Source organism: Carassius gibelio, chromosome B18, assembly GCF_023724105.1.
Source record: "Carassius gibelio isolate Cgi1373 ecotype wild population from Czech Republic chromosome B18, carGib1.2-hapl.c, whole genome shotgun sequence".
NCBI classification, from domain to species: Eukaryota; Metazoa; Chordata; class Actinopteri; order Cypriniformes; family Cyprinidae; genus Carassius; species Carassius gibelio.
This window is the reverse complement of record NC_068413.1, coordinates 9786649-9814518: the sequence shown is the minus strand read 5'-3', so window position 1 is coordinate 9814518 and position 27870 is coordinate 9786649. Positions and strand designations below refer to the sequence as shown.

The 27870-nt window shown below is 35.9% G+C and overlaps 1 protein-coding gene across 1 annotated transcript; it reads right to left on the bottom strand.

The window, feature by feature from the left end:
* Window positions 1–104: 104 nt before the first annotated feature.
* cftr (CF transmembrane conductance regulator) lies at window positions 105–27334 on the bottom strand. Its single transcript, XM_052582504.1, has 27 exons — window positions 26982–27334; window positions 26148–26258; window positions 25162–25273; window positions 24591–24806; window positions 24347–24436; window positions 23173–23336; window positions 22562–22687; window positions 19112–19358; window positions 18635–18727; window positions 18099–18275; window positions 17449–17640; window positions 13853–13947; window positions 12562–12648; window positions 11028–11739; window positions 9933–10070; window positions 9225–9262; window positions 8805–9085; window positions 8639–8718; window positions 7992–8142; window positions 6017–6244; window positions 5626–5726; window positions 5026–5253; window positions 3386–3541; window positions 3220–3309; window positions 2129–2301; window positions 1932–2037; window positions 105–838 (listed from the first exon to the last, which is right to left on the bottom strand). The coding sequence occupies exons 1-27, from the start codon at window positions 27032–27034 to the stop codon at window positions 626–628; spliced, it is 4458 nt and encodes a 1485-aa protein (XP_052438464.1). The 5' UTR covers window positions 27035–27334; the 3' UTR covers window positions 105–625.
* Between the last annotated feature and the right edge of the window lie 536 nt (window positions 27335–27870).

Below are 27870 nucleotides of genomic sequence, written 5' to 3'. Positions count from 1 at the left end.
ACCAGCTAGGTTTCTGTCCTCTGCTCTGAAGCTTCCCACTATAACACAAGATAAGAGTGGAATGAGGTCATTCCTGGTGACCACACAGGAAAAAATGAGAGAAGCACGGTCTTGAAAAATATATTTGTTTCACAGAAAAGTATTTTATATATATTTACAATTTAAAATAATCATTGTTATTGTTTGTGCCTTTCCTAATTCCATGATGCGCCCAAAGAAATGAGAAAACCGAGAAATTGTTTTGCCATTTACATGATTCACATGATCCCATTTTGCTGCGCTTTCAAAGGATGCCAGATGTTGGTAACACGTTAACTTAATAAATTAAATGTTCCAAGAAAAATAAGGGAATAATACATTTGATTTGATCAAATAAAAAAGAAAAGAGATAAATCATAAAAGTGACATTATACAATTTTTTTTTTACAGTGTTCAGTTATTCCTGGCCTCACTGTGTGTCCCATTCTGAGAGGACATTGAGTACCTCTTGTGACATTAAGAAAAAAATGCATATCTTTTTCATAATAAATGTCAAATGTTCTCATGATAGGTCATCCAATATTATGTACCATTTGGAGAGCATTGTAAGCTTGATTGTTTCTGTATGAATTCCAGTTTGAGGCGGTCAGAGACGAGTGTCTTGGATATTGTCCTCTGCCTCCTCCTGCAGTGTCTGGGTAACAGAGCTGAGTTTGGACTGAGGGGTGCGCATGCTGGAGTTCCGGCGAGGGAAGAGTTTGAGGCGCTCCGCTGGGCTTATGGCCTGCTTTAGGTGACTGGTCTCATTCAGCAGCTTCTGAATGGATTCATAGGTCTTCACCTGACCTTTGTCCATCATCTGCAACAGAGATCAGAGGAGTCATGGACAAACTTTGAAAAATATATTTAGCTCTGCTGAAGCTATTTTCTGAAAGAAGTCTCTAATCAAATTTATATCGAGCACATCAAGGTCAGCTCAGTAGAGAACTGCAGTGAAGAGAGCGGCGTGCAGTCCAAGGCATTCTCAAAAAATTAGTTCATAGGTCATAAAAAGTCTTAATGGTACAAGAAAGTCTTTATTTTGATTTCAGAAGGGCTTACATTTGAGGATGGAAAGACAAATATTGCGATACAGCTTTCATGCACTGTAATAACTTTAAAAGGCCATGATTTAATTAAATAAATACAAGCACTGCACATTTCAAAGTCCGGTGCTGCATTGCTTTGTGTACCGCTAAATTTCAGCCATTTTAAAAGCATCACCTGCTAGCAGAAAATTAATTTGCATTTTTAGTAAGCGCTTCTGCTAGTTTTGTTCAGACCAATGTGAAAATCGTCCCGTTGTAATGCAGCAAACATGCAGAGATGTAAATGTGAACTGGTGGATCGACAAGAAGATAATGCATTATAAAAATCTAAATAATAAAGACAGTAAAATATATCTGTTATTTACTTTATATAATAATTGATTGATAATTAATTCAATTAATATAATGATTGATACTTTCGGGTCCATTTTCTTTCAAAATAATTTAAAGGCTGAAATGGGAAGTTGATCATTTCATAAAACTTTCTTGTTTTTTGTGAAAACCTTTATCTGAACCGTAAATCATGCTTTTTACAGTCATTTTATATGTATTTGTGCAGGTCTTAAAAAACTTAACATTTTAGCTTAAATGTCAAACAAAAATAATGAATTTATTAAAAAATGTATTTTCTTTAATGTCAGTCTCACACGTTCAAAAGAGTACGACAACACACATGTTGCTGTATATGGAGGGTCAGAAAGCATTCAGATTTCTGTATCTTTATTTGTTTTCTGAATATGAAAACAAATAAAGGGTCTTTACGTGTCTGGAACAACATGAGAGTGAGTAATTAATGACAGAATGTACATTTTTGGGTGAACTATCCCTTTGGAGGATGGAAGAGAGGTAGTGCAGGAGCCTTACCAAGAAAGACTGGCACTCGAGCAGCGGTTCTACTTTGTGTTCAGACAGTAATATAGTGCATGTGGAGAAAGACTGTCGTAATGTCCTCTTTAACACCTTTATTGTTCTGAAACCAAAGACAAAGACCAGCCACCATTATTAACTGTGATATAAATTCATTGTAATTGTGCTTAACAGCCAGTGGTGTCGGGACTCACAGTGGATCGAGGTGGGCACTAGGCTCATCCAGGAGGAGGATGCGGGCTCCGCTGAGGATGGAGCGAGCCAGACATATGAGCTGTTTGTGGCCGTTACTCAGTACATAACCTCCGTATTCCAGCTGGAAGTCCAGTTTATCTGGAAACTGCTCAATCACTGTCTTGAGACCAACCTTCAAGAGGTGAACAGGACATACATGCAATTCACTACATGATTCATAAGGATTTCTATGTTGATCATTCATACTAGTCATATTGTATGGTCACTTGTATATTACTACCAGGATTCACACTTTTTATTTTAGGCCTAAATAATTTCTAAAATAAAACTTGTTATGTTTTTGATCATTTGACTCATTATTGATGACTCAAAAATTAAAATATAGAATATCAATACTGTTGTCATAAAAATATTATAAATTAAGAACAAGAGAACAAAAAGAAGTGTGTCATTTCTGTTCCCGACATGTTCATAACGCATAACCAGATGACCTCATGTTTTGCTTTAGAAAAGCTTGTTTTATAAACAACAAATAGGAAACCTCATACACCCAAAATATTGGAAGGTAGGTGCATAAAATAACTAATAACTAAGAAAAATAATTACACACACTACCGTAGTTTTTAAATGACTGGCAAAGATTGGATGACTGAAATGTTGCATTTAATATAACTTTAATATAACTTAACCTTGATGGTGATTTTGTTATAAAAATGATTACTTTTGTTATTATTTTTATTTATTAATAATTAATGTTATTTATTATTATTTGACTTTATTTTATTGTGATTTGACTATTTAAAAAATGTGCTGTCTACTATTTTAAATACTTTTACTTTGCAAGTAGAATCATGTTCCAGCATGACAAAATTAACTTAACCTGTGGTGTGTGTTTGAGGAAGGGCAACCCGGTTTGTTTGAAACCTAAATTACACCCTTCACCCTTAACTGCTTAGTGGCAAATAAAGTGTTGCCATAGTCTCAGCAGCAGAGACAATGCTTTTCCAGTTTCTTTGAATAACTCTAGAAAAAAGGGTTATCAAACCACTTGACCTCTCAGTCATTGATGATTTGCTCTGGAGACACCCACCTCCTCTGTGACCCGCCACAGCTCCTCATCACTATGGCAACCGTAAGGGTCTAGGTTCATGCGGAATGGTCCCGTAAAGATGAAGACTTTCTGTGGGGGTGTGGAAGGAGATATTTACAAAAATATATTGTGAGACGTTATGAATAGAGAGGATGAAAGCTGTTACCTGAGGCACCACACCAAAGGCTTTCCTCCACTTCTGAAGTGGCACTTTGCTCCAGTTGACCCCATCGATGGAGATATCACCATCTGTGTAAACCAGCTTCAAGAGAGCATTGAACAGAGAACTCTTCCCAGAACCTGTTCGGCCCAAGATACCCACCTGAAAAAGATCACATGATCAAATTTCACACACACAAAAAATCTGTGAACAGATTTACATGCTAGAGCAGTACATCTTCAGCAATACATGCAACATATTCTGTTAGAAGCTTGAACTAGAAGCCCTTCTCCATGTGGATTTCTCACAGTATACACCACAGAACTCACAGAAATGAGTGTGAAAAAGACATGGGACTCACTTAGCTCATTTCTGCTCCTTTAGCTAATCTGCTATATATGTATCCTGCACATACAGTACATTGTTCTACAAAGGCAAAATTCAGTAATGTTGTCAAACTGAATTTTTAAAAATCAAGTTGATTAAAATCAAGTTCTGTGACTTAGATTTAGAAAAAGATCTATGAAAATTGATATCAAAATCAAATTGATAGTGTTGGTGTAGTTACTGTATTTCTCCTTTGTGAGGCACTACAAACCAAAAATCCACAAATTAAAGTACTATAATCTAGACCTGGAAATAAAGTTTTTCAAGATATATATATACTTGCTGAGAATACAATTTGTAAATTTAAGTGGTCATAAACTGAGATATTTAAATTCCATTGATTTTTTATACAGTAAGAGATTATGTGCTATAAAAATATTTTGTATATTTCAGAGTTCAAAACATTCATAAGTCTAAAACCTGAATATATAGAGGCCGTTCTGGCAAAATGACAGCTTGTGAAATGTGCCACTTCATGACGTAATAATGTGGCTAACCCCGCCTCCACAGAAGAAGATCAACGCCTGCTTCTACATCACTGCCTGTTTAGCCCCACCCAACGATTCACGCACATAGTAGGTAATTGACAAGAGTGGCAAACACTGGTCTATACAGAATTTTTTTTATTAACTTTATTTTTAATGAGGTTCCAGACCGCGTCAGTAAAAACTTGGTCCTTTGTTCACTTCATTTTACCATGGATTCATTTAAAAACGAAGCACAATTCACTGGAGAAAGATTAAAACTAAGAGATGATGTAACTGTTTAGATCATGTGATCAATATCGCTCTATCAGTTATTACAGATTGTTTGATATGTACTGGGTATTTTTAGTGTTTTTACCCTAAAACACAGCAGCATCCATCCAGGAAGGATGTAGGCTGTCAAACATACACAAACTGTTAGCCAATCATAGCAGTGGGCGTTTACTTTCGAGTCTACGATCAGCCACGCCTATTCAAACAGAGCCTTTCTAAGAGGATGTCAAAACAAGGAGAGTAAATAACCTGTTACTTCTAAATTATGATGTAAAAATCTTGATAACATTATAAGTGGACCTCAGAGAACAGTACAAAAAAAATCATGACCCTTTAAACATTTGAACTAATAGCACTGTAGTTTTAGACCCCAATGTTTAAAACCTAGCCGAATTGAAACTATAATCCATTGTAATGTCATGCTGTGAAACAACACTTTAAAAAAAATTCACAATTTGATGAAAGGTTTGCATGTTAGCATTAACAGTTGCTTGTACATACCCTCTGTCTGCCCTCCACAGTAAAGGAGAGGTTCTTGAGGACAGCGTGACCCCCTTCTGTGTATTTGACTGTTAAATTCTGCACATCGATCTGACCACGGTTGGGCCAGCTTGAGTCGGCCTGTGCATCGACGTTCTCAATAATCAGATCCGAGCATTTGCTTTTGTCCGGTTTGGGCGTCTCAGACGGCAAGTCAATGAACTTAAAAACCCGGTCAACAGAACGCATCTGGAGGAAGAAGGATTAGAAGAGCTATGATGTAATCAGGTCCACTGAGGTCTAAGCTGCATGTGGTTTATTTAGCCTTTAAATGATGCTTAGCCTCCGTGTTTGTCTGTGCAAATACAAATGCGCACACAGTTACACCATGTGGCAAAAATAAAGCGGCACTACTGTATAAATGTGTATCAGTGTGATTGTAACTATTCTCTTGATAGGGTCAAACAAAATGTTCTGCGCCTTGATAAGCTCCGTTAGTGTTGCTCACTTACTCAAACAATATTTTCAACAGCTTTACAGAACAGGACAACTTCTGCAGTCTAGAACAACTGAAAAACATGCAGTTTTCAGGGAGGAAAATGATAAAAAAAAGGCACGTACCATTCCATCTACCGCAATGCTGGTGGCAACACACCACTGGAAGGTGCCTAGAATGAGCATCGCAAGGCATATGACGATACCAATCTCACCCGGTTTATCCTCTGTGGAATAAGGTACACACATTCACATGCACCAACAAGCAAGTATAAACATCAAGCACAAGGTTGCTCACAGTGACCTCACTTCTACACTTCAAAGGCATTTTCCAAGCACTGCTCGCAATTACCTCTTAATAAAACCAATTGTCTGTAAAATCCACTAAATCAAGCGTTCATTGACTTTTTGGACTCGCAGAGAACAGTCAAATAAACAGTGGCATCCGCTCACTCTACGTGCTCTACTGTTCACTTGGTTCACTCTCGCCTAGATACAGATGGAGAAGCGCTCTTACGGTTGGTTCCTACCGCAATCCAGGCGGTCAGCGTGAAAAAGAACACAAAGATGATGTCGGCGCGGAAGAGGAACCATCGCAGGGTCGACAGGTAAAGGAACCAGGTGGCCGTGTGGGTGTTGAGGGTCTTGTGGAACAGGTTCTCGAAGTAGGCCTGCCGCTCAAAGGCCCTGATGGTCCACAAACCCTTCAGCGAGATGATGAGGTGGGAGAAAATGGGGCTACGAGCTGAAGAATAAAAGATGACAACAGTGTATATTCAATTTTAAGTCCTCTGAAAAGTATGATAGCTTTGTGTGACAAACAATGCAAAAGAGTAATTCAGTGTATTCCTCCATGTAGTGCCTAAATCAAACTTAATTTTTGATCTATGGGACACTTTTAGGATTAGTTGACACCACCCATCTCTAGATAAAAGATTAAGAATTTATGATTATTAATTGTTAATATGTTATTCAGCAACTAAAAATTAAATAGATCAAAAGTGACAGTAAAGGCACTTTCAGTATAATGCTAAAAACAATTCTATTTCCTGTAAATGTTTGAATATTTGAACAGTTTGAACTTTCTATTCATCAAAATAATTCTGGGGGGGGGGCATTATCAGTTTCCACAAAAATATTAAGCAACCGTTTTCAAAATTTATAATACTAAAAATGTTTTTTTGAGAAGCAAATCAGCATTTCAGAAAGATTTATTAAGGAATCTTGTGACACTGAAGACAGAGTAAATTCTGCTGAAAATTCAGCTTTGCATCACAAGAATACTTTTTTGAATTTATTACAAAACATTTTAATCAAATTAAGGTAGGCAGTCTGAGCATAAAAGCCTGTTTTCCAATTTTTGTAAAAACCTTTTACATTTTAAACAGTAATGTTCGAGTATAAGCATGAAATTGAACACAGAAATTCAACATAAGTAATGCATTTTGGGAAATTATTTTTGTGTGTGTGTGTGTGAATCTATCTATCTATCTATCTATCTATCTATCTATCTATCTATCTATCTATCTATCTATCTATCTATCTATCTATCTATCTATCTATATCTATACACACACACACACACACACACACACACATATATATATATATATACTGTACACACACACATATATATGGTCACCTACTACTTTTAAATGTCAATATTGAGCGTTTGTATTTCGCCATCATCTGTGCCACACATTTCCAACAGCAGAAGGAATCAGGAAGAGGAAGGAAGAAATAAAAGTCCTGCCCTCTGTCCTTTGGCCTTCAGGTGACTTCATAAACAAAATGAACTAGTCCACAAGTTCAGCTACACATGATATTAAATCATCACATTTTTCTCATTCAACAAGGCTTTCCTTGCAACATTCCTTTGCCTTTCTCTAGAAAACACAATGCCTTTAGCTCCCCTTGTTTGAAAAACAATAGGATTGCGCAGTTTTCTGGGATCCCCGCCATGAAGCTTGTTGCCCATCAGTTGTGGACGATGAGAGAATGATATCAGGATAGCAGGAGAGGAAATCCCTGGTCGGGTTTTTTGCTAACCCAGTATTACAAAGTGCGGAAAGCCCTAGCTGGCTTTCACGGTGGCCCTGGACAGGCTGACAGTAGGAAGAACGTCGTCAACTGAAGCTAACATGAGTTTTCTTCCTGTCTGAGTTACAGAGAGACCAACAGAAATGAGTCGTCCTTATTCAAAGATGTAACAGACCACATACGATTGGTCGAGAGACAAAGCTCTGACCTCCCGCCAATGCCACTTCCTCTGAAATATCATTTTCTCTTTCTGGTTGACTCATCCATCCTCTGCTCCTCCCCTGTTTTTGGACCTAACACTGACCTCCCACCAATGCCTTGTCTAACTGGCCTTTTCGTCCCTGGCAGCAAGCCACACACCAGCACGCTGAGTGCGTCAGGAATGCCTTTGCCAACTGCAAAGACGTATCTAACAATTGCATGTAAAGAATGCACACATTGTCTGGCCTTACCTTCTGTCTCCAGCTGTTTAAGCTGTTGACCCGTTCGGAGAAAGTACTTCCTCATAACAATGAAAATAATAACCAGGGGAGTTGCTGCGAGAAATATGTACGGCCGTACAATGGACACCACAAGAATACATCCAACCACCACCACAGTCAACTGTTAGGGAAAAAAGCTAAGTTTAGACTCGGTTCTGCTTTTATTTCAAGTCATTTATAACTTTTTTAACATTACAAAAGATTTCCATTTCAAATAAATGCTGTAATTTTGAACTTTCTACTCATCAAAAATGTTGGTAAAAAAATCTAGCACAAATGTTTCTTGGGCACCAAATCGGCATATTAGAATAATTTTTGAAGGATCTTGTCACAATGAAAACTTGAGCAATGGCTGCTGAAAATTCAGCTTTAACATCACATGAATAAATTACTTTTTATTATATATTTATCATATATTGAAATAAAATAATACATACTTTTTTTATGATTATTCAAAAAGTGCAATAATATTGCACAATATGACAGCTTTTACTATATTTTTTTATCAAATAAATGAAGGGAAAGGCATAAGTGAGTAATGCTGCACTAAATCAAAATTCATCTACCCATCTATTCAAGGCTTTTGTCATTAAAAGTTTATCAAAGGAGGCTCAAACCTGGACAAAGTCAAACATGAGGAGAGGAAGCATGTCATCTATGGTGGCCATGTCTTTGGTGAACCTATTCATGATTCGGCCTGCAAAAGTTATGTATTAAAGTCAGAAACAGGACATGTGGAAATAAGGTTTACTACTACTTATTTCAGCTTTTGATAACACTGACCTGTCTTCATGGTATTGAGCACAGACATGGGTGCACTGAGAACAGCATGCAGCATCTTCTGGTGCAGTTTCTTGGAGATTGTGATCATAGTGTGCACAAACGGAAGACCCCGAAAAAATCCCATCGCGAGGAGGCTCTCTGATGTTGCCACGTATATGTAGAGAATGTAATAGCTGCTTGTCTGAGTCACAGTGATGGCATAGTTTTTTCCAGGTAAAGACATATTGGAGTACTTTGTCATATTTGGCTCAACTCGTTGGTGCTCTTCTTTCCAAAGTTCACTACATCAAAAAAATTAAAGTATTTTGTGGATTGGTTCAAATACACTCCAGACTGTTACTGAAGATTGCTTGACAAAGAAAGAGTTTAGTTCAGCCCAGAAGAGATCACTGGAAAATGAGATAAGAAAAAAACACTTACTCAGTTATCAGAAAAATCCCTGCTACCGATCCTGCAACCTAAAAACAGAAGAATTAAGGTTAGTAAATCTAGATGTACACTACTGTTCAAAGGTTTGGGGTCTGTAAGATGTTTTATGTTTTTGAAAGAAGTCTCTAATACTCACCAAGTCTGCATTTATTAAATAAAAATATTGTGAAATAGTATTACAATTTAAAGGAATTGTTTTTTTATTGTATTATATTGTAAAATGTATTTTATATCTGTGATGGCAAAGCTTAATTTTTTTAAGGATTCATTGATGAATAGAGTTCAAATAAACAGATTTAATTTGAAATAGAATCTATTGTATTATTGTATTATTGTATTCTATTACTCAATCCGAGCAGCATTACTCAATCAGAGTCCTTAGCCTTTTATTTATTATATTAGTTAAAATCCCATGCTACGTGTACTGTGTTAACCTGAGACTTGTTATAGCACTTATATATCATTGCTCTTTTTGTTGTTTTTGATTGCTTCCACTGTCTTCATCTGTAAGTCGCTTTGGATAAAAGCGTCTGCTAAATGAATAAATGTAAATGTAATATTGTAACCATGTAAAACTCTTTATTGATAAATTTAATGCATCTTTGCTAAATAAAACGAAAAAAAAAAATCTTAATAATCTCAAACTATTCACAAGTCAGCATACAATGTATGAATACATGCACAAAATATTAAGATTACCTCAATAGCAGCAACAAGGAAGATGAAGATCAGGACATACAGAAGGCTTTTATTATTTGACACATATCTGACGTATGTGTTCCACTTTGTTGTTTCAAATACCTCCTCTTTTTCATCTATTTCATCAACTAAGCATGCCTGCAAAGAGAAGCAAATCAGATGAAGTTAAAGGGATATTCCACCCAAAAATGAAAATTACCCCATGATTTAGTTATCCTCAAACTATCCTTGTTGTACATGACTTTCTTCTTTCATGTAAATACAATCAGAGTTATATAAAAAATGTCCTTAATAGAGTATGAGTATTTAAAGCCCGAAAAAGTCCATCCATCCATCAAAGAAAGTGCTCCATACTGCTCTGGGGGGTTAATAAAGGCCTTCTGAAGTGAAGTGATGCATAATCTCTAGATCCGCTAACTGTCATTGTGTTTTAGCATATGAAATAGGACGTATGCGTAGCATAATCTCAGACAAATGCGGAAGCACAAAGGAGAGAGAAAAACAAAACCCAAGCCACAAATTAGAGAAACAAAATGAGGATTTGTAAAGAAAAATGATGAAGGATTTCGATTTAAGCCAAGAGGAGACTGGTTTTCCTTTGCTGCAAACAAAACCTAGTTCTCACAAGACTAACATACGCTGTGCGTACATCCTACATCCGCCACTGGAACGCCACTCTCTCGTGAACATGCATATGACAGGAAACAGAAGCTAGAGATAACAATTAAGTTTTACATTTTGACATTTTTCTTACACAAATGCATCGCTTCACTTCAGAAGGCCTTCTGTGCTCCACACAGAGCCGTGTGGAGCACATTTTATGATGGATGGATGCACTTTATTGGACTACAAAATCTCCACCCCCATTCACTCATGTTATAAAGCTTGGAAGAGCCAGGACATTTTTTATATATCTCCAACTGTATTCGTCTGAAAGAGGATATATATATATATATATATATACATATGGGATTGCTTCAGGGTGAGTAAATCATGGGGTTTTATACATTTTTGGGTGAACTATCCCTTTTAAGTTTTAAGTCTAGTATATAAAGTCATACTGTATGTTGCAGAGAGTGCAAGAATATTCCACACCTCAGTGTTCTCTTCCTCTAGAACCCCGGTGATGTCATACGTGCTGTCTGACAGGCGGCGAGTATAGATGTCCAGCTCAGATGCCAGTTCGCTCTGAGGCACAACGGACAGCCGTCTGCGGAAAGATGACTGAAGGTGGTCACGACGGCCCTGGCCTTGTGCATTGGTCATGAAAGCTAACACCGACTGCCTCCTCTGACCAGCCATATGCACTCCGTGGTTATGATACACATCGCTTCCCATAAAGGACTCATCCACTAGCTCATTTTCTGGTACCAGGGAGAACTTACGTTCAGGTAATGTCCTCCGAACCTCTTCTTCAGGTATCTGAATGAGGGACGCCTTACGAGCTGCTCCGAGAGTGTTGACAATAACTGAAGATTTTCTTTCGTCTATGTACACGGGCATGGATGGGGCCACCTGGCGATAAGACGGGCGTTCAGGTCGCATGCCTGCGCTCTCATCCACCGAGACACGGTGGAGAGTCTCTGTGAGGATGGAGCAGCGACGCTCTGCACTGACATTGTCGTAGGCCTCCAAACCCAAAAGAAGAGAGCTGAAATCAGGCCGTTCTGACTGAAGCTCTGAAAAGGTGCCGTAGAAAAAACTTTCACCGTTGTGGAGCAGTATGATCTTATCAGCCCGCTTTAAATGCTCAATCTTATTTGTTACCAAGATGCGTGTCTTAGAGGCCATCAGCTTACAGAGACATCTGGGTAAATACATAAAAATGAGGTTATACACCAGTATTTCTGACATTTAAGCTAAATTAACTTCAGTATTGTCATCTCTTTTCAATTTACTCCCATTTATTAGTAATTAGCTACAGTTCATTTACTATTTGCGTTCATAGCATAACAGTACCTGCCCACTTTTGGTTCTGGAAGTATTTTTGGTATTTAGAAGAAGCCTTAGTTTTAGAATCATAAGCCATTAACCAAACATACAGTAGCAACTGGTAAAACATTAAAAACTTTGATTTGAAGCAAAAAACTATTTAAAAATGGTATTAGCATGCCTGTTGTTGAAAATGCATAAAGAAACAATATATATATATATATATATATATATATATATATATATATATATATATATACATAAATCTCCACCAATTAAAGAACTGGAGAAGCAAATTGTACTGGAAGAACTCTTTAGTGCTCATCCAATCCCAAGAAACACTCCAATGATTTAATGTATAGAATATAAATATATATATATATATATATATATATATATATATATATATATATATATATATATATATATATATATATATATATATATATATATATATATATATATTGAAAAATGTGGGGAAAAATCTGTTTTTAAAGGTTTATGATTTTTTATTACAAATTATCTTTAAAATTAATGGGATTTTCTTTTTCAATTGGATTTTTAGATGAACCCAACGGTTGCACTTTATTAACTTTAGATGGAAAAGATGTTTCAACAACATCTTAAAAGATGAAAGTCAAAATGTTACATGATATAAATGAAGTAATTAATTATTTAGTTAAGTCCATTTACATACTTGTCAAATATTTCTTTTTCTGTTGCAATATCCAGGTGAGTAAATGGTGCGTCAAGCAGGTAAACATCAGCATCTCTGTAAATAGCCCTGTGCAGAAAAAAATTATATTGCTTAAAATTTTGAGATAGATATTCTTAACTAGTGACAATCTGATCATTTAAATACAAACCAAAGTAAGCATAGTTTATTCAATAAAGTTATTAAATCAACTTAAATGAAATAATTTAGTTATTAAAAATGATCATAGTTATTTAATAAACTATTTTAAAGGTAAACTCTGCACACTATAATAAGACGTACTAACAATATAAGACACTGTCTTCCAACAAAAAACGACCATATAGGTTGTTTGTGCAAGCACCTTATTACGACCTATATTTACGTTTTAAAGTTAAGAGGTCTCTAGCGGGCGTAAAAATAATGACAGTATCGCGTTGCATCTGTCGTCATGAAATAAAATATAACATCATTACCAGTCAAAACGCACGTTTATTTAAATGCAATGTGTGGACTTTTTTCACCGATCTCACAGTAATTCGTACATATTTTAATAGGTGGTTTATTTGTTCAAATGACCACACATAATCCCACCCCTAAACCTAACCCTCACAGAAATCATGCTAAATTATGATTTATTGAGCATATACATTTTATGTGCACGTCCGTTCTCTGGGATCGAACCCATGATAGCATGATAACTTATCAATGTACAGTGTAACGCAATAACCTACCAACTGAGCTACACGAAATGCAAATCAGAGTGCAAATAAAAGAGTACAAAACATTAATATGAAACGACCTTTTGCCGATAGGGGTGCAATTGTAGTATACGGTCTGATGGGTCGTATTTCAGGGATTTGGAACAAAACGGCCTATACGAGCATATTGGTTGTAGGATACGTTGCAATATAAACTTTGCTGGAAAAAATAAATTATGTCACAACAGCATTGACACAGGGAAGCTTTCATACTAAAAAAAACAAACAATAAAAACTTCTCGAAGTCTAATTTTATTTATGGCTGCAAGATTGTATTGATTTGTAAGATTTAATATTGAGTTTATGGCCATGTAAATCCATAAGAGATCCAAGAACTGATTTCCTGAAATGATGAAGTGTTTTGACGGTCATTAAAAAGCCTTAGGTATATGATTTACCTTCTTCTCTAAAGTTCTGTGGGAATGAGGCCATGGTGCACACGAGGAATCTAGCATGGCTTACACTACAGGTGCTGGTGTACATCTGAGGAGTTGAGAGATGTTCAAGTGTAGGTGAGGAAAGGTGTGACATACCTGGCTAGAGCTACACGTGCCTTCTGACCCCCACTCAAGTTTAACCCCCCCTCTGCCATAGGTGTCTTATCCTTCTCAGGAAGAGCAGCCAGATCCTATTAAAAAAATCAACAACATCATCATATAGAGCAAAGGAAAGTAAGACATTACACAACAAAGGAGAGTAAGACGATTTAGGGAAGGCCAACCACAGCATGCTTTAACAAAACTCTGAAGTACACTGTGACACATACAAGACAACACACACTTTTACAGCAGAAGTTGGTAAACTGTGTGTTTAAAATGAGGGTTTAAGCTTTTTTTTCTTCTTAGCAGGGACAACATACCACTTAAGATGAATAGTTCTCATGTAGGAAGTACTTACCTTGTCATCAACTCTGTTTGTCCATTGAAGAAGCATTAAAAATAATAATTAAATCAAGTGATGCAGTGAGAAAGATTTTAAAACCCTACACAAACAAATTAGTAGAGCCCTACATGTCTTTAAGATGTAAATGCCAAGGTTTACAGCCAGGACCCAACACAAATGAATGCCGAAATGCTAGTATATCAGTGCCACAAAGGAAATATATGGATAACAACAAAAGCCCACTAAACTTGGGTGTTTCCACTTTACATTTTACACTCCACAATTCCATTTATTAGATCCTACTAGTCTCGCTGAGAGCTTGTTTCTAACTCATAATTCAGAAGATTCTGCATCTTGATCTATCAGCAAACACTGAATAAAGACTCATTGTGTACAGAAAATAACAATACTTTTTAGCTTCTTTCTTATTTAGCACATACATGGCTAACTTCTCATACTCTGTTGTTATGGTCTAGCCTACTATTGTGATTATAATAGCCACCTCACACTGCTACTTAATATCTTCTGTTAGAGTCTGGATGTTTCGTAACAAACAGTCATAAATTGTGCTTGTAATCACCATTTACTGTGAAAACATGCTTTGTTTGAGAGGAAGTACGTTTACTTTGTGAAACATGGGAACTGAGACAGACTGTAAATGTCCCAGGTTCACCATTCAGAAAAACACTGTTAATTAACTACAGTTAAACACAGAGATGTATAGTAACGAAGTAGAACTACTTCACTACTGTACTTAAGTACTAAAAGGCGGTATCTGTACTTTACTAGAGTATTATTTTTTTCTCCTACTTCCACTTTTACTTCGGTACATATTTTCGCTGAGTTTAACACTTTTACTCCGATATTTTTTTTATGTGCTGCATCGTTACTCGTTACAATTATAATAATGTTACGAATCATTCCATTACAAACCACTGCCAGAACTGTAGATGGTAGGTTTGATGAAGCTGGCACATCATTGAGCGAATCAAGCGATTAAGAAGACTGCGTGTGCTGACTGAACTGCTGTGAAGAAAGAGATGAACACCGAGCCGAGCCAGATAATGACTCGTTCACGAGTCAAGAACCGGTTGCATCGGTTCTCGGATGACCAGTAACGTTAGTTCTTTCTGACAGTTCGATTCAATAAACCAGTTGAAGAAAACAGTTCACCGATTCTTTTGCGCTCGATGCAATGGCGTCCTTATCGTTGACTGCACCTGGGCTCATAACATTAACACAGAATCAGTTCAGAATCAATCACCAAAAGAATCAGTTCGTTTCAGATGCTCTGTGTGTCGGTTTGCTTCACGCTAAATCACACATGCGCAGTATCATCAGCTCCTCGGTGCACGAATCGGACGCGTCTGACAGAAACGGTTCTTGACTCGTGAACGAGTCATTATCTGGATCGGCTCGGTGTTCATCTTCAGTTCTCTCTTCACATCAGTTCAATCAGTGTACTGTTTGAGTCAATTAATTACTCCGGGATATTGGTTTGTTTTAACTCAGAGGGAGTGTCAGACACATTAAACAAGTTAACAGCTTAATTCATCTGTGGATTAATGCGTATTGGAGATGCGAACCATTTAAAACGATTCAGTTCGATTTGGTGGACTGTTTCAAAAAGATCCGGTTACATCGAATGATTCGTTCGCGAACTAGATATCACAAACTGCTTTGTTTTTAACTGTCTTACAACAGACACGGAAGAGAAGACAATGCTGAAAAAAGTCGTAGTTTTTGCTATTTTTGGACCAAAATGTACTTTCGATGCTTCAAAAAATTCTAAATGACCATCTGATGTCTTAGGATGTCTTTGAAACAACATGAGGGTAAGTTATTAATGACATCATTTTGCAAATTGGGCTAACTAACCCTAGAAACCGTTTTTTGTTTACAAGAAGTTACAGTCAAAGGAATTGTGATTGTCCTTTAGGTTAATCATTTGAAATAGTAAAAACAATATGTTCAAACTTTTGGCTACTTTATTTAATAGCTACATAACACAATACTTCTACTTTTACTTTCAGTACTTGAGTAGTAAATTTTAAAATAGACTACTTGCAATACTTAAGTACAAAAAATGTTGAATACTTTAGTACTTCTACTTAAGTGTGGTGCTTAAAGAGCACTTCAACTTCTACTCAAGTCACTTTTTTGATAGAGCACTTGTACTTTTACTCAAGTATGGGTCTCTAGTACTTTATACATCTCTGGTTAAACATCTAAGAAAATTATATAGCATGGCAAAAATATATAAAATGTGCTTTTACCTATAATGAATATACTTAAAAAAAAAAAAATCAATTAACTATGTTTAAACATCAAAGAAAACAATAAAAAAAATTATAAATTAAATGATTTTATTGGCTTTTTCTTATATTAAAAAAAGATATACTTTTTACACAGCAAAAACATTTTGAAAAAATATGTATTAAGAAAATAATTTAAATATATTAATGGAAATAATAAAATATATATTTTGTGTCACTTATTTTAAGAAAATACATAATCTGAATAAGATTTCTTTTTCTTGCCTAAATAGCCATTTTTTTTCCCTTGTTTTCAGCCTAAACTGCTAATGCTTAAAGCAAGAAAAAAAAATGTTTGCCAATTTGGTGTAAAGTATAATAAAAAAATGATTCACTACATATTCTGTGAAAATGTGAAAACTTTATCTTTGTGAATATAATTTAAGGTTTTGTAATTTGCAAAGCCTCGCAATATGATTTTCACTAGACAAATCTCATCCACTAGCACAGAGAAATCTCACACGTCAGCCTAATGCCTGGATATAAATGTGTTCTCAGCAGATCTGCTGACCGTCCTTTCATATAAGACTCAATTAAACAAGGGGCCTGTCACTCAACACTTTGGCTGCTGATAGTTGCACACAACTGTCTGATTTGGTATCAAGAGATTGAGGGTGAGGGGAGAAAACCATGAGCAGAGTAATATGACACAGTTCTACGTCTAACAAAGGTTCTCAGTTCAATTGCCAGGTGAGCATTCCATGTAGAAAGAGAGAGAGAGAGAGAGAAGCAGAAAAGGGGAAAGAGAGAGAGGGAAGACAAAGAGGAGGATTAGTTAGTTTGAGAAAAGAGATAAGTGAAGTCAAGCAATATACTGTAGACTAAGGGGCTGAAATATAAATGAGAAAAAGGGAGAGAAATTGGAGATGGGAGTAAAAGTAAGGAAATGAGAGAAACAAAGAGTGGATTGAAATGCATTTATTTGTCAGTACCTCCTCAAGCTGGCATGCTTTGACCACACTCTTGTAGCGATACTCATCATAGGTCAGACCAAAAAGGATGTTGTCTCGGATGGTGCCAGGCATGATCCAGGCTGTTTGGGAGGAGTAGGAGATTCGACCGCTGTGTCTGATCTTCCCAGAGGAGGGAACCAACTCCCCGAGGATGGTCATCAACAATGAGCTCTATAAATACAGACATTTTGTCTGAACAATGACAACCTTGCAGTTTCCTTTTAGCAAATGTTTGCTAGCTCTTAAACAGATAGCTTTACATAACCTTTTATATTTTAGCTTATTGTTCAGCTTATTAAAGGCTTCACACTTCAGTCTGCTTGGCCTTTCATTTATTCAATATAACTGTTATAATAATTGTGTATTATTTGCTATAGTTATAGTCATAGTCTCTTTTGCTACATACATTTTTTTACTAAAAGGAAGTAGAAAAAAGTGTTTATTTTTTTTTCTTTAATCTGAAAGAATTAATAAATTATAAATTAAATAACTGTATTAATAATTGGAATTAATATATAACATATATTTATATAATTTTTAGACATATAAATATATCATTTAACATTTCAGTACTACTTACATTGAAATATATTTACGAAAGGTTTTAAAATAAAAGCAAGCACTCCCACCTTCCCAGATCCCATTGAACCAGTAACAGCCAACATCTCTCCCTTCTTCAGGTTCAAACTGATGTCCTTCAGTACGGGAGTCACATATAGGTTAGTGAAGAAGAGGCCTGCATCTCCATTGTGATGGCCATTAGCTTTGTTCTCCTGCTTTATCCTTTCCAAAAGTTCCCCAGGACCCTGAAGAGACATAGATTTACACTGTACTACACGTGCATAAAAAAAAAATAAAAAAAATACTGATCATTCCTCTTGTTTTCTTTAAATGCTGAAAATAAATAAAATTGACAATATCGCATAATGTAGATTAAGTACATGGCTGTCTCACTGACACAAAACTGTACACGTCCCCATAGTGAAGGGATTATGGGACATTTACAAAAAATAGAAGGAGGACCTAAGTTAGCTGTGTAACTACTGAATTGAACATTCGTTTCATATTCAAACAGACTGGGAAACATTCAACAGAAAGCATAGCAATTAATTAAAATCCAGGAAACAAGTTCTTAACCCAAAATACTAAAAATGCATAACTATACCTCATCCCATGAAGCAGTCACATCTTTAAGTTCCAGCTCTGTGATGCTGAGATCATATTGCATTAACTTGTATTCTTCCTTGCTAAGAAATTCCTTGAGAAAATACAGTAGGTAAGTAGAAGTTTTAGGTAGAGCTTTGGATACAGAGAAGACCACAGTAACAACAACATACTTTCAAAGTTCAGTACAGTTTATAGCATTACACAAGAAAATGCTGATGCCCAGCAATGTGTTCTTAAGAAACACAGTAGCCTAGTATAGAGGAGTGTTTCCCCTTTATCAATACCAATCCAGAGATGTTTTCATTTTAACTCATTTTGTACCAGATATTATTTAGCATTATCATTAATTCTCCTTAATACTCTCACTGAGTATCCTCCTCTTAACAAAAACCATTTAGCAAAAAACCATTGCATATAGTTTGTACTGTATATGCATAAGCTCCACTACAAGTGTCAACCACAAAAGTAGACTCACTTCAATCTTCCAAATAAGCCTCATGGTGTCGTACCACATCTGGATGGAGCCGGGCAGTTGTCGGGTGACAGTCATGCGCAGCACCATACAGTAGGAGAGAGTGGTAAATATGCGACGGAGGTTGATACCACGGCTGAGGGCATGAGGCACGATCGCTGCCACAATCACAAAGATGGCTGAGAAAAAGTATGCAGAGCTGTAGAAGTAGCGCAAGGAGCCAATCTTCCTGGTCAACTTCACCTCATCCCTGCACACAGTTTAAAAGAAGACAGAATGATAAAAAAGTCCCTCAAGGTTCACTGCTAGCACCACTTTTGTTCAATCTGTATACACTCCCACTGAGCTAAATAATGTGAAAGAACCAAACTGCACCACAATTTTCTTCAATAAAACAAAGAGAAATCTGAAGTCATAACATTTTGAAACAAATATGAAATTATCAAAATGAATGCAAACCTTGACTCTAGGGGTAAAAAACAGAAAATCTAATTATTCTGGTTTCTTAATGTCAGACATTAAGTTTCAGTAGTCAAAGCAGTAACTAAATCAACACATTACCGTATTAAAATATATTGCCAGTATTAGATGTTTTGTTTCCAGTCAAGACTTAGAGAAACTTGTTCTTGCTCTTATCACTAGCAGGGTGGATTACCGTAAGGTACTCCTCACCAGACTTTCCAGTAAGCTGAATCTGTTAGAGAACAATGCTGCCAGGATTCTGACCAGAACCAGAAAATCTGAGCAAATCACAGCAGCTCTCGTGTCTTGACACCACTTTGCTTTTATCATCATTTGTATTCCTTTTGCATATGCTGTCATTATTTAATAATTAATTTTGAATCCTTTTTAAGTGTGTGTGTCTGTGTGTGTGTGTGTGTGTGTGTGTGTGTGTGTGTGTGTGTGTGTGTGTGTGTGTGTGTAAAATAATATAAATAAATAAACAATATTTAACTATAATATTAACTATACTAAATTAATAATATAAATAAACTTGCTTTGCCTTGCCTTGCCTTGAAGAAGAATGCCAGATGAGTAGGATATTTGGAGACTGTGTCATGAGATATCAAATAGCTAAAAAAAAACAAGGAGACATTGATTCTCCGAGACTGAGCTGATAACAAAAACACAAAGGCATACCGTGTGCTGCCATAAATTAATACTACAGAGAAACAGTGGGAGACTGTGGCTTCAGGTTTCTCTGATCCAGACCAACTATTTTGATCCAAAATCTCTTATGAAAGAACTTCACATAGTAGGAATAAAAGCACTAGGAGAGAAATGTAATTAACTGAAATACCAACTGTTAATATTAACTTTTATTAAATCACTCATTTAGTATTCTCTGTTTGAGACGGCACACTTATGATCCATCCTGTCTGTCACATTTTGCACACACACACACACACACACACACACACACACACACACACACACACACACACACACACACACACACACACACACACAAAGAAAAGCACTTCTCAATTTGGCAAACTCATTTATTTAATCAATTAGCCTGTAAACAATTTTGTTTTTACAAATTTCTGGGTTGACTAAATTTGCCCTAGTTTGTCTGCTTAAAATTTGAAATATATTCAGAAATGTACTGTCACGCCGTCCCGTATATGGGACGCCTAAATTTACTTCACTATATAACAATTAAATCTAATCTAATCTTGACAAAATATATATCGTTGAAAAGGTCTAAGACTCCCAAATATATATTTTACCAATGTTTTTTGTTAAAAATTGAGTAGAAAAAGTAATAGAAAAAAATCTAAATTATAACTGGTGTTTGACCTTAGTTTAAAAAAAAAGACTTCTTTGTTGCCTGATATGGTACATCAATATCATGTTACAAAATATTTTCATTCATGAATTATAAAAATATAAGTTTGGATCGTGCACTACAAAGTCAACATTCAAAAATGTAAGTGACAGTTAAGGGGTTTTAAGGCAGTAACAATTTAAATAGATTACTATAAGCAAACCTTTAAAGTCTGCTTCGTTTTTTGAGAAATTGATGTAAAAAAATAAATAAATAAAGCTTCTATCTTTAAAAATAAAAAAGATTGTTTAAATAAATGCTATCTTTTAAGCCTTTTCACACTGATTATAATAAGAAAGGTTTCCAAAGCAAATAAAAAAAGAATAGAGCAAGCTAGTGTTAGAGGCCTTTTTTTGCTTTTGTTAATTGTATAATAAATAAAAAGAAAACAGATAGAATACAAAAAGAATAGAGAAGCTAGTGTTAGTTTTTTTTTTAAATAAAACAAGCAGTTAGTAAATAATTAGATTGCAATTTAGATTGCAATTCTAAAAGGAGCTATTTATTTTTTAATTTATTTTAAGAAAATAATTAGAATATTGATTGCTAAAGTTGATGAAATAAAGATGTAAGACATGTTTTTAGCTGATTCTTTTGAATATGGCTAAGGACTCAGCAGCTAGGATTGAGTTTGGCAGGGCATTCCACCAGGAGGGAACATTTAATTACACACATAAGTCTGAAGTAATACTTTCAGGCAAGGCAAGGCAAGTTTATTTATATAGCACAATTCATACACAATGGTAATTCAAAGTGCTTTACATAAGAGAAAAGAAAATAATAAGAATAAAAAAAATATTTACAATAAAACATTGATTTAAGAGGTTTAAAATGAATTTAAAACAGTTAATGATCTGAGTGGCCTGTAAGGTTTATATTCAATGAACATATCTCCTATGTTTTTATGTCCTAGGCCATTGAGTGATAAATGATTTAGGTAAATGGGTGCAGAGCCAGTGGTGGTTTTGTAGGCAAACATTAATGTCTTGAATTTTATGCGAGCAGCGATTGGTAGCCCATGCAAATCGAAGAACCGAGGTGTGACGTGTATTCTTTTCGGCTCATTAAAAATTAATCTTGTTAGCACAATTCTATATTAATTGTAAAGGTTTGATAGAATTGGCTGGAAGTCCTGCCAAGAGTGCACTGCAATAGTCCAGCTTGGACAGAACAAGAGCTTGAACAATGAGTTGTGAAAACTGCAATTTTAAATTATAACAATATTACTGTTTATACCATATTTTTGATCAAATTATTGCAGCCTTGGTGAGCATAAGAAAATAAAAATATATTTTAAAATCTCGCCAACTCCAAAGTTTTAAAAGGTAGTGTATCAACTTTTTATATCTAAACATCAATATATATATTTTTCTTCAGCTGCTCCTATTAGGGGTATCAATATAATTTACTGTCCCCCCATTTTTATTTTTTCCCAATGCAGATAAATATGTCCCTAAATGGCACGTTTAAAAAAAAAAGTTTATCATATCATATCTTCTTGATTATCAAAGGCCTGGTTATGCAAGGCTATTCACTGTGTAAAAGCAAAAAAAAAAAAAAAAAAAAAAAGAGTTTGACTTGATTTTAACAAATGAACATCCTATAAAACTGTACAGTCTTACTGTCTTATGTTCTTGATGAGGGTCTCCATTATCTCCTCCCAGCCATAGGCTTTCACCGAATGCAGGTTCTCCATGATCTCTGAGGTCAGAGCCAACCGTTTGTTAGTCAGTAGCACCTTTTGTGCTCTAAAGAAAAGCAGAAAAAGGCATCAAAATGAAATGATGTGTCTGTTCTTACAGAACTTTACATCCTGTACATAATAAACTTCATTGTGGGTGTTTAATACATCTGACTAATGTCTATGATGGCGTCTCATGAATGAAGGCACTGAATACAGACAATATACGTACAGAATTAAACTTGATTGTGAGTTTGTGTGTGTGGCAATCTGTCTCAGTAGCGGTTCTGACCAACATTGTTTACATTTCTCAAAGGCACAAAGCTAACCAGCCTCCTGATTACAGGAGCAGAAGTGAACTACCTGTCCAAACTCTTCAAAACCTTTAACTAGCATGAATCACAGCTGGAATGTGTGTTTCTGTGGGAGCTTAGATTGAGGGATATCTCTAAAACAAAGCTGTGCCAGTTTGAGTCTAACAATGGGAATATCTTTGGGCAAGATTCACTTTTTGGTGTTAGGATGTAGGCTAACAGCAAATTTGAGACTTACTTGTAAGGACCCATTTTATGTGAAAGAAAGGCCTGCAACACACCCAGCAAAGAGATAGCAGCAAGTGCACAGAAGCTATTGACATCAATGAGTTCCCAGATGAGCCCTGTACACAGGATGCATTGCAATGGTGATATCCATACAAAATGGGCCATACCCAGGCTCTATACCAAAAAAAGAAGAAATGCAACATGCATTGTATTAAATTTAATTACAAATTAAAGCTTTATTTATTTATTTTTAAATGTATTTACATCAAAGGCTGACACATACGAGCTTCTGCACATTTCCAGTGCTACGAAACATAACAAAACCATCTCACACATTCCAAGGAAAGGACACTCGAAGAACACACATTAAACAAAGGTGCTAATTGCTTCAGACCACTTACAGAGTGTATCAATATTCAGCACATTGACTCTACCTTCTTAGGACGTTCCAGAGTTCAGCTACGCTCCCCACTGAAGCATTATGCTAAATTTAATGCTACATGTTAGCAGCAGCCTCTTTAAAAAAATGGCCATATACACACTACCATTTAAAGGTTTGGTGTGAGTGTGATTTATGTTTTGAAAGAAATAAACACAGTAGAGACTTTTACATTCTTACAAAAGATTTCTATTTCAAGCAAACGCTGTTTTTTTTACTTTCTATTTATCACTGAATCCTGAAAAAAATGTATCACGGTTTCCACAAAAATAGTAATCAGCACAAAAAGTTTTTTAAAACTGATAATAGTGAGGAATGTTTCTTGAACACCAAATAGGCCTATTAGGATGATTTCTTAAGAATCATGTCACACTGATTCGTGTGAGACTGAAGTAATGGCTGCAGAAAAATCAGCTAATAATAAACTGCATTTTAAAATATTTTCAAATAGAAAATAGTTATTTTAAATTGTAATAATATTTCAAAATATTACTGTTCTTATTGTATCATGGAATAAATCAAATAAATGCAACCTTGGTGAACATTAAAAATAGTTATTTTACCAACCAAAACTTTTGAATGGGTTATGTATGCATTCTAAAAATTTTTTTTGTAAGATTAGGGCCTAGTGCACTGGAATTTTTCACAGGTGTCTTTTTAATACATTGCATTCTGTTGTGTTTTAGAGTATCACAGGTGACCTACCATCCAGCAAGCATATATCATTTGCTCTTCTCATACTTGCCTGATCAAACTTGCCCAGGTTGGCTGACATCAGACTGACCAGTTGACCTGTGCTGATCTTGTCCAAAACTCGGCTAGAAAGTTTCAAGGTCTAAGGGTCAAGATTAGGAGAAATTCATATACTGTTATTTTAGGATACTGTCATTTTATTGTATATTTTGTGCTTGTATAGATGGCCCAAATTTTGAGGAATTATACTGGTGTCAGGGACAGGTAACTGTAAACAGAGAAAACTAGACACAAACCTTTTTATAGATTATGCTAAACAGTGCGATCCTGATCTGCATACCCAGGCGGTGCAGCCCAAACATGGCAGGCTGGAGCAGGAGAAAGCGGAGAGTGAATAGCAAGCCAAGACCAAAGGCAAGAAAGTAACCATTGGCTCGCTCGGGTTCATGAACCGGGTCAAATGACGCAATTATCCGCCCTAAAAGCTGCGGCTGCACTGTTTTTGTAGCCTCCTGAAAGACAGTAACAGAAGAAGCATCTTCATTTTCAAATTTACATACTTAGAATTACAATTTATAAATTGAAGTCCAAAGCACATACAATAAGAAAAAATTAATAAAATGAGAAGTGGATGAAAATCTAGCAAGAGATGAGATGCTGTAAGATCTTCACTGGGAAAGTCACACTGCACTGTTACCTGCAATACACAGCTAGGAATTACACAACGTCATACCAATAAGCCAACGATATTCACCCATGTGCCAACAAATGAGCAAATATACACTTCTTGCATTTGGACTCTTTGTTACTAAGCTGTTTTATTTAGAGATCAGCACAAGATCAAAAAGAAACTATCTGGACACTTACGCCTATATATAGGAGGAAGCCAAATAACAGAAAAGGCCGTATGAAGCATCGTGCCAGTGCTCGTAGTAGACTGGGCTTTTTCCTTCCAGATGCAACTTCTCTGTCCCATTCTCTGTTTAGGGAAAGAGAAAAAAACTGAATGTAACAGTTAAACAGTATCCACCCACCCACAATAAAACGGGTATTGTCCACATTGTTTGGTGCACTCCTATATAACCAAGGTGATTTAGCGAATTTATTAAACAGAGCAAAGAGACTTGACAAGCATGAGGAAATGGCAGAGACTGCTCCAACCTGTTAATTGAATAAAAAGTTCAAAGTCCCAGCACATTAGAGGAATAACAGAAATGCTCATCATCTATCACTCACCAGGGGCCTGGCAATTTAAAAGGTCACATTCGATGCCCATTAGCAGGGCACTGGCATGAATGTATTGTGGTTTACGTGAGACATGGCATGGGAGGAACTTTACTGGAATGGGCAGGGTGACATTTAAGGGGGTTGCCTACATTTTATACGTCTTTTCTCCCTTCTTTTGTCAAAAAAACATCACACAAACACTTAAAAGGTGTGATGTTTGGATCTGGTGAGTAACAGGAGCTTTGAGGACACTGAAAGCCACAATAGAAACCAAGACTGTCTGTCACTTTACTATGTAAATTTGCTCACTTTACAGAAAAATGTGAGTCAGACTTCTTTTATTCCAGTTCCAGTTACTGAATGTAGGAAACATGAGGAAATATACCCAGTAATTAATAACTAAATACAGAGGAAATATCAATATATATTATTTTTTAACATGAAGTTGTCCTTAATGCTCATGCAAATTAACCTGAATGTATTTGGAAAGGCAATAAACGTGTTTCAGTCACCAGAATGATGGGGTCTTTTCTATATAAACCTATATGAATAAATCCATTTTAAACAACATTTATAAATCACAGATTAATTAATGCATCAGGAAAAGGTGAGAAGTAAATACTAACTTCTCCAACCGCTCTGCAAGGATGTCTGCAGCATCTTTACTAGGAGCTTGATAAACATCAGATGGCCTCAGTTTCTCCTTAAAACCCTTTCTCATTATGGGGTTTGTCCACCTGTAAACAGTCAGAACAAATGTTGAAAGCTTCATTATTGTTATTTATTTTAAATAAAGTGAACTTTGTTTATTTTTAAGGAGATGTAGCCTACGTGTAGTTATTTTCTAATATATCATTATATATAAACATAATAAACAAGCTGGAGTAAAGACTGCTGTGCGAATTATTCAAATGATTTGATGCATACACATACATTTCCTTGTGGCGCCCTTAAAGACACTTCAAACTAAACATTTGTGATTTTTGCGATAATTTTGTTACGTAACTCTGAAAGAAAGCGTTCGAACGGCGCACTGTTGCTATGGTTACCTCCTCAGTCGAGTCGAGCCCAGCTTCTGTTTGTGATTTACAGTAACGTTAGCCTGCTGCTTACATTTTCAAATTCAACTTTAGAACTTTTGAGGTTTTAGAAGCGTTGTTCGAAAACACTGTTAAAAAGTTTTGCCTATACATACACTTGCAAAGCAATAAAAAGAAAACTTTCTTTAGTGGAGTCAAGAGTTCTAGAACGTGGTTTGAAATTAAACGCTGCTGTTATTAAAATGGTTCTATGAATATAGCTATCAGTCGTCAGGTGTAGTTTATGTAGCCTTGAATAAACTAGAAAACTATTTCTGGTATTTAAACACTTGTGTCCTAAAGCACAACAAGTTGTTGTTGTTAGTACAAATGTGGACACACAAAACATCTCAAACATTTCTTAATTCGGTTGCATCTTACCAGAAGAAGTATTTTGAGAGGTAGCTGGCATCCTCCACAGGTGATCTCTGCATCCTAAAAGTACCCCGGGGGTGACACGCTTACATCGGCTGTCAGCTTATCAGCACTCCGCTGAACGAAGGACTCGGGCGCTGTCCTCCACCGCGCGCAGGGTTTAGTGCTGAGATTGTCGATATTCGCTGCCAGTATTTAGATGATGAGGAGAATTTCTCGTGTCTCAAATCGTTAATAAGGAGTAACTCGCTTATAAAGAGCGCATAGTCACAGCAGCGCTGTGATTCAGTGAGAGAAGCGCGCTCTCTCAGCCCCAAATGCCACAGATCCTTTGGGCACGTCATCCTCAAACTGTCAGTCTTTTACAGAGATGCTCACGTGCTGGTTTACAAGAACAAGTGGCGTGTCATCAGCTGAGAACTTTCGTGGTGTTTGAGAACACTTTTAACACATGAAAGTCAACTGCTGCTATTGTGTTATTTAGCACCTTTCCTGATTTCATAATGCGTGTCAATGGAAACAAAATGACAAAGAAAAATATTCACAGTTAAAATAAATTAATGACAAAACAGATTTAAATTCTTAATTTTGTAAAACAAAACAATAGAAAATAAAAGAGAAGAGCTTGATGTCTAATGGAGAAGAAATATAGGCTATTTTTAATAGATTTTAATTCCATTGTTCAAAAGGTCAGATGATCTTGCTTCCGCTGAAGCACAATATACTCGTTTTAATTCTTAAATTATTATGGATAACATGATCATTTTTAGACAATCTTGTGGAAACTTGTGGAGCGAGCAAATTTGAGTCTGTGGAAACTTGGGCAAACTTAAGTTGATGCAGCTTGAGTGCTGATACCATTAAAGCAAAAGGCATATATGAAAAATATGAATAT